This window comes from Heterodontus francisci, chromosome 42 (assembly GCF_036365525.1).
Source record: "Heterodontus francisci isolate sHetFra1 chromosome 42, sHetFra1.hap1, whole genome shotgun sequence".
Lineage (NCBI taxonomy): Eukaryota > Metazoa > Chordata > Chondrichthyes > Heterodontiformes > Heterodontidae > Heterodontus > Heterodontus francisci.
In genome coordinates this window covers 14748563-14761907 of record NC_090412.1, presented here as the reverse complement: position 1 = coordinate 14761907, position 13345 = coordinate 14748563, and the positions used below count along the sequence as shown (strand labels likewise).

General features: G+C 41.1%; 1 protein-coding gene across 1 annotated transcript in view; it reads left to right on the top strand.

Annotated features, from left to right (window-relative positions):
* The window catches only part of LOC137355460 (very long chain fatty acid elongase 5-like), a 34354-nt gene extending 21298 nt beyond the window's left edge, over positions 1-13056 (top strand). The window contains exon 4 of the mRNA XM_068020603.1: positions 12335-13056. Within this exon, the coding sequence (XP_067876704.1) occupies positions 12335-12889 (555 nt within the window). The 3' untranslated portion in view covers positions 12890-13056. The remainder of the gene's footprint in view (positions 1-12334) is intronic.
* The last annotated feature ends 289 nt before the right edge of the window (positions 13057-13345 follow it).

Below are 13345 nucleotides of genomic sequence, written 5' to 3'. Positions count from 1 at the left end.
TCCTAATGCACTGTCTAGAATAATATTGCACATTTTATACAGAATTTGAGCTGCAGCTTGCATTGTGAGCATTTGTTTATATCACTGTAATAAATGTTGTTTCAGAAAATTAGAATGTTAAATATTGAATGTGTAAAAAAAAACAAAGATTGAGAATAAAACACAAAGGGGCTCAGTGTTCTCAGATTGTGTTTTGAATAATTTGAAATTCAAATATTGTAATGTGCCAAAGTACTATCAAGTATATAATGGAAGGATAACATTTCAAGGGCTACAGTAGCATATCTGCACCAGCAAGGAGATTTTGTCTTTCCCACTTCATTGCTGTCCCTGTGTCTGCTGGACAGGGTAGGCAGGCAATATGTTTGTAGACTCTGTCACTGTCACTCAGTAACTGACTGCATATAAAATCCTCTGCTGACTTTCAGTTTTGATTTTCCATTTCTCTAATGGCAAGTCTTCAGCCCAGATTGGAAACTCTCACTGTCAGATAAAAGTGCAGGCATGGTGTGTTACTCCATAGCTCAGCATGTTGGGCATGGTGGAGCTGCAGTACGCTGAACCATATAGCTTTTTTTTTGCGGGGGGGAGGTGGGTTGGGTTGATGACGATGGTTAACTACAGTTCCTATTTAGTTGGTGTTGAATTGCAAGGCAGTAATGCAATTCAGCGTTTTTGGCAATGCCATAAACACAGAACAAAGTTCAGGCACTCTCTGAATGCTGGTTAAACCCCCATATTGAATTATTGTCATAAACTCATTGCTAGCTAATTGTTATTTCTAACATATTGGTCTTCTGTGGTCATTGCTCAGGAAAACTATAAAGTAGGAAGTCTCTTTTCTTTCAACTGTCCTTTCATTATTTTCGACTCTCTTCTGCTTTCTCTAGCTTCTGTTTTCTATCGTTCTCTCACTTTTCTCATTGCGGTGTCTGAGTCTTTTTCTGTTTATTATTCGCTGTTCCAAGTGTTTGGAATAGGGAATTGAGCCCAAGGAGCAATGACCAGTGTGGAGGGGAGAGATGAGTCCTGGGTCTGCTGGGGATAGGGGAGGAGAGAAGCCGAACTAACAGCATTTTCATTTTCTGGGTGATTGGAGTGAGAATTTAGAGCATGTTGTCAGGATGGAGCTTGGAGTTGGAAGGATGGAGTCTGGTGTTCTGACCATTTTTAGGGGTCAGAACACAGCACAGCTTCCAGGAGCAGAGAGCACAGGGCCAATGTCAAATACCACAGGCCTTGCCAAGGAAGGAAACCAGTTTGATGCAGAGGATGTTAGTGCATATACAAAGAAGAGCAGAAGATTGAGAGCCATTGGTGTAGTGGATGCATGAAGACCAGGAAAATATCAGAGAAGCAAAATCTAGTATAAGCTGTGGAATAGAAAAAGGAGGCATGTGTGGGTGAAAGGTGATGGGATATGTAAATTTAATGGTAATTTTTGTAAGTTTTAAATAGAATTATTGAATGGTTTTTATTTTATCAAATTTTAGGAATGTTTAGTGGCGTGCTTGGAGAACAAAATTGACAGTTCAAGAAGCTTGGAATTTTTTCCAGGAGTTTTCTTGCTTGCTTTGAGACAGTTGTTGACTGTTCATTGTTTTGTGAATGCAACATTTTACAGAATTTGTGAAAATAGTGAAGTTTTTGTCACATATCGTAGTTGTTGATCTTTTATTAACAGGTGGTTGTTGATTAGTTAGCTGAATTTTCTTTTACCATATATTGACTTTTAGTGAGGTTAAAGATCCCGATTTGCTTCCTGCTGTTTGAGCATGTGATACTTTCCCAAGTTGTAAAGTGACATGTCAGGTGCAGAACTTGTAATTATACAAGTGTATCGTTTATTTTTAGAGCACAATTCATACCTTCCTTTGATTAATTCATAATGGTATCATGCAAGTCAGAGATTATTATAAATATTGATGTGTGAGCTGAACGTGTCTGGCATCATGTAACTGCCTCTCTGTTCCACTAATATCCTCCAGCCCTACAATCCTCTGACAACTCTGTGTTCCTCCAACTTTGACCTCTTGATCAACCCTCAATTCCTTTGCCCTGCCATTGGCAGCCATGCCTTCAGTTGCCTAGGCTCCAAGCCCTGGAATTCCCTCCCTTAACCTCTCTGCCTCTTCTCCTTTTAGATGCTCCTTAAAACCTACCTCAGGCCAAGCTTTGGACACTTGTCCTAATGTCTCCTTATTTGACTCTCTTTCAATTTTTGTCTGATTAGGTCTTGCCTTTAATCTTGTAAAAGTTTCCATTACATAAATGTAAGATGTTGGTAATATATTAACATGAGCACTTTCTTTGATTAGAAGCAATCCTATTTATTCAGAAATACTTGATAGATATCATGCCATATTTTTCTTGAATTAGAAAGTTATTGGTGTATCTGACACAATTTGTATTTCCTTGAACTGAACGCTTTGCTGTCCTGCTAAGAAGATGGCCACAGTGGAAGTGTGATATGGGTAGGTTCTTCACTGTCTTCACTATTTGCCATTTGTGGAAGTCTGAGTGCGATTTTTTTTTTTTCCAGTTGAAGCTGCATTTCACATCCAGGTTTGCAAACCTGGTGTACAACTGCAGTGTGCCATTTTGGATCAATATGAATAGTTACCAAACCTATGGTATTCATTTCACTGAGGGAAGGATATGAATCTTGGGTGATCTGCACAAGTCAGTTTTTGTGAGGGGACTCAAATACCTTCCCTTTATAGAAACAGCTACTGTATGAAAATAGAGGCTGGAATTTTACGCCGCCCCAACGGGCCAGACGGTGGCGGGTGGGTTGACATAAAATGGAGCGGGAGGCTCCGGGTGGCCTTCCTGGGGGCGAAAAACGGTCCATCCGCCCCAGGCCAATCAAGGCCCTTAAGTGGCCACTTAAGGGCCTTCGTCTGCCTCCACACAGATTTTACGCTTGGCAAGCGGGTATCCTGGAGCCGGGAAAAGTAGGCGGCTTCAGTGTCCCGGGGGCTGCCCTACTCATCAGTGGAGGGTTGCCCCCACTTCTCCAACCACCCCCAAGACTCAACATGCCCCCCTTTTACACCCCCCCCCCCCCCCCCCTCTCCAAACAACCATCCTTGCTTCACCGGGGCCCAAACGATTGCCCCCGGTAAGGCAACCAAAATTTACCTTATTTCCCGGCTCCCAGGCAACCTGTCTTCGTGCTGGGCTGTAGTCCCAGCAATGGTCACTGCTCCCGGTGGTGCTGCTGGGACTAAGAGCTGCCGGCCCTCTGATTGGCCAGCCGCTCTATTAGGCGGGACTTCCTACCTCGGGTGGAAGTCTCGCCTCAGAGCAATTAAAGCCTGTGGACCCGTAAAATATGGAACGGATCCCCAGGTGAGGCGTAAGCGGGTTCATCGCTGACTTCAGCGTACAGCCTAGAATCTCTACAATTTACTAATTCAGAATTCTGATGGACTTGGAATTCTGAACCAACTTGTGAACTGTTAGAATTTCTGCCATTCATACTGCACAGTTATTTGTAATAGTTCCTTGAACACCTTTTAACTGAGCAGCTGAACCCTGTTAAATTGATTATCACTGGTCCTTGACCAGTGCCGAACCTTTTTCCCCCAATAAGTAGTCTGTTTGGATCAAGATTCCTATAAACTGTGGAAGTAAAAATAATTGCTACGTAGGATATTTGGTCTACCTGCAGTATTTCTTGGCAAAAACAATTTAAGAAAAATGCTGATTGAAAGCACATTTCGCACCAAAGTGTTTCACATCTCTAAATTATCCTGCGATTTTTCAGTATAATACAGCAGTGGTTTGCAATGTGTAGCGTGCTGAATATTATGATTTGTATAATTTACAATGATTTTATGCTTTGTAGCAGGACTTAATATTCCTTTTGTAATTGAAAATATTTATTCATAGTTTGAATTACTGTTGGCTGCGGATGACCATTAAGTGGAAACTGTTTTCCTTCAATCAGACTTTCTTGAGTTTTAGGCTTAATTAGCTACAACTATGTGGCTGTTAGCACTAAAGAGGTAGTGATATTATCTGACTTCATCATATATATTGTATAGATTATATGTGTGCGTGCGTGAGAGAATGGAGCTGCTCTTATTGTAGAAAATACCAGACAGGCTCTTCAGCTCTATCTTGTAATAGTATAGCTCAACAGTCATGCATCTTCTAGAAGTATCTAGATGAGCACGTGGAACGTCCCAGCATACAAGGCTACGGGCCAAGTGCTGCAAAATGGGATTCGAATAGATAGGTGCTTGATGGCTGGCATAGACACGATGGGGCGAAAGGCCTGGGCCTGTTTCTGTGCTGTATGACTCTATAGGATCTACCTTTGGAACTCGAGTGGCATCAGGTTCTCTGGGGGCCTTTTCTGCTGCAAACACAAATTGGGCACCTTCCATACATATGCAGGCCATCTCCCAAGAAAGTCAGGATTTGACCAGAAACTAGTAACCCTCTCCCAGTCCTCTCAAAGGGCAATAATCCAACCTGACAGAGAGGCAACACCTTGACCCAGGCAAATTCCTAGTACGATTCTCAAATTATCAATCCTTAAACAGTGCATGGCTCCAACATGTGCACAGCCATACTGACAACCCTAATTGTGCCTATGTGTTTTACAGTGCCTTCACAAAATATATTTCTATAATGTATTGAAACTATTATAACTGCATGAACATCATGTGAGCATTGTTCTATTATAAATTCCTATGTCTGCTTTCAGAATGAAAAATGCCTCTGTGAAACCTGTCTGGCTGTAATTACACTCTTCTTCCAATAGAGATGCTGCAATGCTACCACTGGCAAGAGGGTGTAATTACAGTGTGATAAGTTTACATGGACAGTTTACACTATAAATGTGGACGTAGGAATTTATATTGGAAACGCACAAATAAGGGCATAATTCAGTAGCCATTTTAAATTCATACATTATATCTGTATGCCCTGGTCCAAATATCCTGCGCCCTAACCCCACTTCACCCGAAGACTCAGGTGGGTGTTGGTGGGTCTTGCCCATTAACGCCAGGGAGTTAAGGAACAGGTTCCTTATTTTGTAAATGTGCCCAACTGCAGGGAAGTCCAGTGTCATAGATTGACAGAGGAAGCACCCAGGAAGCTAGGAGATTGGCGTTTCTCAATGAGAACCATAGCCAATATATCAGCCATTTAAGGATTAATAATTAATATGAAATCATTAATAATTCAATGTCAAGTTTCCAACATTAATTGCACCTTTTAATTAAATGCTATTAGTTGTAACGTATTAGTTGTGTCAATTGAATACTTCTCTTTTTCCCCCCCCAAATGTTACTATGGTATGAAGTCTCATTTCTAAAGGCAAATATTACATTTTGGATTCTGAGTTGAGAAATTATGTGCACAATATTAGCCTATGAACACTTAATGTGCCATTGCTTTATCCAATTTAACAGCTTATTTTAAATAAAGATTAATGCCTCTGTTAAATAGTACACAAATGAAAGTGATATGAATGTGTTAAAGATTTCGACACAATTTCTTGGCTGTAGTGGTTTGATTCCTAACAAAGTGTAGCTAGTTAAATGTAGTCCTGCTATAATCTGTGTAACTTTATCATCCTGTAGTTTCTAAGAATGATAACCCTGAAAAGTTGATCTGTGATTGTGCAGTTATTTTTTGCAGCGTTGCACCAGTGACATTAGAAGATTTTTGTGCTATTGTATTTGAGATATCCGATTTCCATTGTTCTCCATTAACACTGACCTCCTCACTGGGCCAATCATCTCACTTTGATGCATTACTACTAAGCCTTTCACAAAAGGAAACCAGGGCAAAAAAAAATGACCCTGTATGTTATCCGAAATGGCAAGAGTATGAGTTACAGATGTAACTTGCTTATGGTGCCTCTTGGTTTTTAGCCGCTCATAGACAATCTGGGTCAAAGACAACATGGAACTGCATACTTCTGAATCTAATCTTAATTCTGATCTCTTACAGTGCATTTCAGAGGTAGATTTTATTGAATTGGGCAGGGTTCACAGGCAGGAAGAGTGCCATACACTGCAGTGGAGGTTGGTATCACAAAGCAGCAGGGGAAGAATGTCAGTTGGGACTTGGTGATTACGACTTTCCAAATGTGCATTCTAGAAGTTTATTAATTTTGCATACAAAGTTAGTTCTAATACATGTAAGAAAGAGGCTGTGCAAATCCTTTCTGTGCCTGCATCATAGCCACGAGCTTTGATGTTTTAAAATGCCCGTTGCTGCTGTATATCTGCTGCTTTCTGGATGTTGCTTCCTGACAGCTGCTGCAGTCCCAGGAGAGGCCTAATTTATTACCCTGATGCTCTCTTTCTCTGTAATGGATATGGTATTACAGGAGGTTGCATTATTGTCGTTATTTGGAGGTTACTGTGACTTTGTCTTGTGGTAAAAGAAAGATTAAACCCAGCCTTCTACATGCTGCGTTTCTATTCAGATATGGGAACGATGGGATACCCAAAACTAATTGAATGACATCATGTGCTAGATATTCATGAAAATTAGAGAGCAGTGACACATTTTTAATGTGAAGGGTAGAATGTTGGCTTACCCAAATATTAATTATGAACACCTTCTACACCAATGTCTTGTTTAGATCCTTTCTGTACTTTGCCATTTGACATGACTCCAGCAGCAGGAGTGCAATCAGTAAGATATTTACCTGAGCATGTTAGTGCTCTTTAAAATTTGAGTTTATTTGTCAGCTGGACTATTACCGGCTAGAAGTTGCATATTGTATTGCAGTGTGGTCACTATGTCATTGTAATACCTGACCCTCAATTCAGACTGCTGTGAACAGTCAGCAAATGTGATGTGACTTCAAGGCAAGCTTAGCATCCTGTATTTAGTGCTGCTGTCACATGGAAGTGAGAGTTGCTGATTGCATTCTGAGTCTGGCCAGATAAAAGTATCTCTTATTCCAGAAGCACTTGAGAGTTTTGCAGCTTTGGAGAAAGGTACATTTCTCACCACCGCCATCCTCCCCCCCATCAGCCACCTGACATAGTGTTCCTCCAAGAACATTATACTGATTATTACTGAGTACAGTGGGAACAGGCAGTGTGCTACATTCTGAAGCTTGTATGCTATTCCCTACTTGGCTTTCTGCCTGTTGAAAGAGAAGTTCCAGATGGTCTGAGAAACCAGTGTGTTTTTAGGGAGTAAACCTAAACTGGGAGGGGGAAAATAATGTCAAATTTAAACAAACATACAATCCATCATAGGATTTAGTGGAGTGATATATAATTTCCAAAATTCACTCTACATTAATTTATCTTGTTTTTCATTCCCCATTTATTGCTTTTCTCCAATGCACAATCATTTCCTTACTGAGATGTAACATGCTCCCAATCTACTGGTTACGCCACGCTGTAACCTAATATTACTAGAGGGGCAAGGGTGAATTAACTCAGCCACCATTTCTCTCCTCTCCATTTTTTGCAGAAATTGTATGAATTCTGCTTATTCCTCCCAGGTTGCTGAACTGGGACTGGAATTTGCCATGTGTGGAATTGCTGAGTGAACATATCTTCTTAAACCCTAACCTCTTTGTGTATGAGTGCACTGCACTATCGGGTTTCTGCCATCGTGTTTTAAGTTATTACAGTGGAAGAAGTGTTTGAAATTTTTCATTTCTGAATTTATCTAAAACATTAAACATCTATAGGATACATGACTGGTAGTGGCAGCTTATCAAAAAAAAGTTAATAATTCACAGTCAACATGTGCATGCATTATATTTATCTTTTGCCTCATTCATAGAATTATACAGCACAGAAGGCTATTCAGCCCATTTTACCTGTGCCAGCTGTTTGTAAGAGCTTTCCAATTAGTCCACTTCCCCTTCTCTTGCCCCATAGCCATGCAAAATTTTCCTTTTTAAGTATCTATCCCTTTTGAAAGTTACTATTGAATCTGTTTCCACCGCCCTTTCAGGCAGTGCATTCCAGATCATCATAACTTGCTGCTTATCCGGCATCCAGTACTGAATGAGCAGAAATTTCTTCTTAAAGATTGGGAAGACTGAAGCCATTGTTTTCAGTCCCTGCTGCAACCTCTGTTCCCTACCTGCTGATTCCATCCCTGTCAGTCTGTTCAGAACCTTGGTGTCACATTTGACCCGGACATGAACTTCTGATCCCATATTTTCACTTCCACTAAGACTGCCTATTTCCACCTCTAACATCGTCCAACTTTGCCTTGGTTTCAGCTCATCTGCTGCTGAAACCCTCATTCATTTCTTCGTTACCTCTAGACTTGACTATTTCAACAGAGTGATAGCAGGTCTCCCACATTCTGCCTTCTATAAACTTGAGGTCATCCAAAACTCTGCTGCCTGTGTCTTAAGTCGCACTAAGTCCTGTTCACCTACCACTCCTGACCTACATTGGCTCCCGGTTAAGCAATGTCTTGATTTAAAAATTCTCACCCTTGTTTTCAAATTCCTCCATGGCTTTGCCCCTCCCTATCTCTGTAATCTCCTTCAGCCCCACAACCCTCCAAGATATCTGCTGTTCTAATTCTGGCCTCTTGACCAGAGGGTCTTAAACTAGAGAGGGGGGATGGAGGGTTCAGGTGAGGGGAAATTAAAAAAATTAACGAGAAAGGACAAGGCAATAGTGTGGGTAATAACCAGAGTGTGAAAGGAAGGGACAGAGCGTACAGACATAAGAGTGCACCAGCAAATCAGGTCAGAGTAGGGAAAAATGGTTAAAAAGTGCTACAATCAAGACAGGAGGAGTGCGCTGTCTTTCTTTAGTTCCACTTCTCCATGGGTTACAACAAATATTTAAATGTTTACCCATTTGCTGATATGACCATTTATATATTCTATTTTTATTTCAGAATAAAATTCACCAGCCAAGTTTCTTTAATAAACTTCAAAATTATTAATTTGTAATAAAACAAGACTTATTTAGTAAAGATGCAAAGCATTAACACAGATTAAAATATGAAAGTTCTCTTCTGAAGTTAGCCCAACAAACACACAACGATTAAAGAAAAAAGGTTTTCTCTGGAGTGATCTCTTTACAAAAAAGACAAAAGTAAAACAATACTTTGGCCAAATACTACTGAATTCTTGAAGGAATAGGAGAAGATATGGAATGATATCCGTTGTCTCTTTCTGGTGTCCCAAATACGCTTAGACGGCTGTCACTGGGACCTTTTTAAAGCAGTTCTCTTAAGGCGATGTTGAGGATTAGACTGGTAGGCTTTCCAGGAGAAATGCGGCATCAGGAGTCTCCGCCATCACACACACAGGTGGAGAAAGGATGAGCTGGTGTCTTCTCTCTTAGCAGGCTGACCCCCAACTGACTCAAAACAATATCCAAAATAAAACCAACTCTTGACCACGATGAATCTTGGTATATCACTTCTCTGTAAACATGTCCCCCTAGTCATCAAGGCTGCTGATATTTACTTAGCTGAAGAGTAAGTATGTTTCTAAACCAAGTCCCAAAGTCCTTTCAGTGGCCTTTTTTAAACAAAGTCCAGCATCTATGGTAATCTCTTCAGTACTCCAAAGGAATCAATTTCCACAATTTTAAAATGCTAGTCCTCAAAAAATATTACAAATGGAAGTACTTTAATAACAAAAGGCAGAATTAAAGGTTCTTTCTCAGAATGCACGCAGCATTCATAACAAGATGGATAAATTGATAGCACAAGTAGCAATAAATGGTATGATGGCCATTACAGAGGCATGGTTATAAGTTGACCAAGGCTGGGAACTAAATATTCAAGGACATTTGACATTTCGGAAGGATAGGAAGAAAGGAAAAGGAGGTGGCGTAGCTCTATTAATAAAGGATGCGATCAGAACAGTAGTGAGAAAGGATCTTGGCTTGGAAGATGAAGATGTAGAAATTAGAGGCTGGCTCGGGTCTGCAAATGAAACCCGACCCGAGCCCGCTGGAAACACATCCGACCCGGCTTGAGTCCTTTCACTTTTTTTCCATCACCCGACCCGACCGACCACTGGAATGTTCAGTTAACCTAGCTTCCGTTTTTCACTTTTTAAGCTTGTGCAGATCAGCAACAAAAACTGTAACTGGACTTGAAAGGTTGTTTAAAAAGTATATTAAGATTGGAGCCACATACCGGAGGTGGTGATAGAGTGTGCCTGACCCGGCTCGACCCGACCCGAGGTCGAATGCCAGACCTGGAAGAGCGACCCGACCTGAACCTGACATGTTGTCGAGTGCGTTGGGTTTGGGTTGGGTAGCCATGCTCTAGTCGAAATCTGGGTGGAGATAAGAAATAGCAGAGGAAGTCACTGGTGGGAGTAGTTTATAGGCCCCCTAACAGCTACACTAGAACAGAATATAAAATCAAGAAATAATGGGGGCTTGTAGGAAAGGTACTACAATAATCATTTCAAAATAAGGGGTCTCCCTTTTAATATGGAGATCAGGAATTTCTTCTCTGAGGGTCATTAATCTTTGGAATTCTCTTCTGCAGAGAGCAGTGGAGGCTGGGTCATTAAATATATTCAAGGCTGTTAGATTTTTGATCTACAAGGGAGTTGAGGGTTATGGGGAGCAGGCAGGTAAGTGGAGTTGAGGCCACAATCAGATCAGCCATGATCTTATTAAATGATGGAGCAGGCTCGAGGGGCTGAATGGCCTACTCCTGTTCCTGTTTATGTTCTTATCCCTGATTTTAACCGCTCCACCATTGTTGGTCACACCTTCAGTTGCTTCGGCCCTAATGTCTGGAATACCCTCCCAACACCCCTCTGCCTCACTTTCCTCCTTTAAGACACCCCTTAAAACCTATGTCTTTGACCAAGCTTTTGGTCATCTGACCTAATGGGCTGAATTTTACTAGCCCTCTAGTGTTGGTCGCCTTCCTGACACTGTGCAGTTTTATCAGTGACTGGGAAGGTTGAGCCTTCATGTCCAGAGGCCAGTTGAGGCCCTTAAGTGCCAAATTAAAGGTTATTTAGGGACCCTCCACCATGTGGAGAGATTGCCCAGTAAAAGCTGATGGTCTCCTTGCAGGCTTGGGGGTTGGTGCCCTCCTGATAGGACACCCTGTGGCTCCCTGGCAGCAAGGGCTGCTCCTTCGTAAATCTCCCCCTTCCCTGAACAATGGCCCCAGCCCCCTACCCACCTTGTTGAGGTATTTCTGATTGGCCTGGCAAGCCCCACACACTTAGCTCTCTTCTGGGACCACCTCCATTGTTGGCCCTTGCCAGCTGCAGTACCAGCAGTGGCCACTGTTCCTGATAGCACTGCTGGGACTGAAGAGCTGCCAGTGAATTGGAGGGATGGAAGTACCAACGCCAGGCAGTTAATTGCCTGAAGTGGATCAAATTGTGTTGGGCTTCCAGAAATGGCCATGGCGGGGTTATCCCCGGCTTTCAGGCCCGCCATTGGGCCACAGCCATTAAATTCAGCCCAATATCTCTATGTGGCACTGTTTTTCATATTTTGTTTTATAGTGCTCCCATAAAGTGCCTTGGGACGTTTTATTATATTAAAAGTGCTATATAAATGTTTTTTAAAAAATTCTCATTTCTCCCCGCTTGTTTGCCAATTATTTTAAATCTGTGTTCTCTGGTTACCCTCTCTCCTGCCAGTGGAAACAATTTCTCTCTATCTACTCTATCAACACTCCTCATAATTTTGAACACTTCTATTAAATCTCCCTTTAACCTACTCTGCTGTGAGGAGAACAATCCTAGTTTCTCCAGTCTCATTGTTTTATTAAAAATAAACAATGAACTGTCCCCATTGGGTGTTTAATTTTCACACCATGTCTTGTAACGGTGTAGAAGTTTCAAAAAATAGTTTATGGGAAGAGAATAATAAAGACATATTCATTTGTTTGAAGCATAGCTACCTTTTGTGATTGAATAACATGGCTGTGGAGTTGGTGCTGCAGTCAAGATCTTGTTCCAACAGTGTATTAGCCATGAGCTACAGGCTGTAACTCAGTTGCAGAATAATCCACACACCTGTAAACACTGAGATTCCAGTTACAGCCTTGGGTGACACCTCATCACGTCAAGTTAAAGATTACTGTTACACAGCAGCAGAAACTGAGAGAGTTGTGCTGAGAAGGACAGTTACAATCGATGCTAGGAAAATAATACAACCTAAAAGCCTCTGGTTAAATAATTTTATAGTTTTAAATCCAAAAGTCATCTAGTTCGTATTCAACCTAAAATGTATTTTCATAATTATGTTGCTGGCAGCCAAATTAATTCAATTTTCTTAGGCACTGTCATTTGTTAAGTTGAACAGAATATGATTTGAATAGTTGCTGCTTACAAGTCCATGTAAATGTCTCTGTTTGTTAAATTCTGCAGATCCTATTAGTCTATAACATGGCCTGTAGCATCATGAGCCTGTACACCACTCTCCTCTTCCTGCGTGGCCTTAGAATTGCGACTTCCATTTTTCAAAAGGAGTTCTTTTCTGAACTACATCATGCCTACTTCATGTATTGGGTGATAAAAAATGTGGAACTGCTTGACACAGTCTTCATGATCTTAAGGCATCGAAAGCGTCAGATCTCCTTCCTACATGTCTACCACCACTGCAGCATGCTGATCCTGAGTGATCTGACCTATCATTACTACCCATGGCCAGCCATTGCACCTTTCCTTGCACTTAATTCATTAATTCATGTTCTGCTGTATTTCTACTATGGGCAGAGCGCATTGAATCCTGTCCAGCGACCTGTGTGGAAGAAACGAATGACCCAGTTACAAATCCTTCAGTTTCTTATCTGCTTGATTCTTGCAATTTGGGGGTATCTCTTTCATGGATTTTGTATTTACAGTATCATGTATGGTTTAATGATGCTGGGACTGTTCTTAAACTTTTATCACAAAGCTTTTAATTCCAAAAAAGCTACCTAAATGTGCCTTAGTTGAGAAGTTTGACTTGAACATCATTTGCTTTTCTGCAATTAAATGAGCTGGATATATAGTCTAGCACAGTGTAAATATTTCAATCATTTTTAAAATGTAACCGTTAATTTAGGAACTCGAGATAATTTGGTGTGATTTCAACAAATAAAATGTTTGTGGATATATAAAATATAATGTTTCTTTTTGGTTTGTGTCTTCACTCACTAATTAGGATAGTTTGTTTTGTCCCTTGCCTGTTGCTATTACTGTTACTTTGTAGTTTAGAAAAGCTTACCATGCTAGGATAGCCTGGCTGCACTTTATGCCGACGCTGTCAAAATGATAAAACACAAACGGGCATCAGTAATTCCCATCAGATGAGTTCAGGCCTTGGTATGGTTGTCAGTTGGAGAGTGTGCCAGAGAATGGACACTTCCTAATAGTAAGGTGGGAAAACCTGAAGTG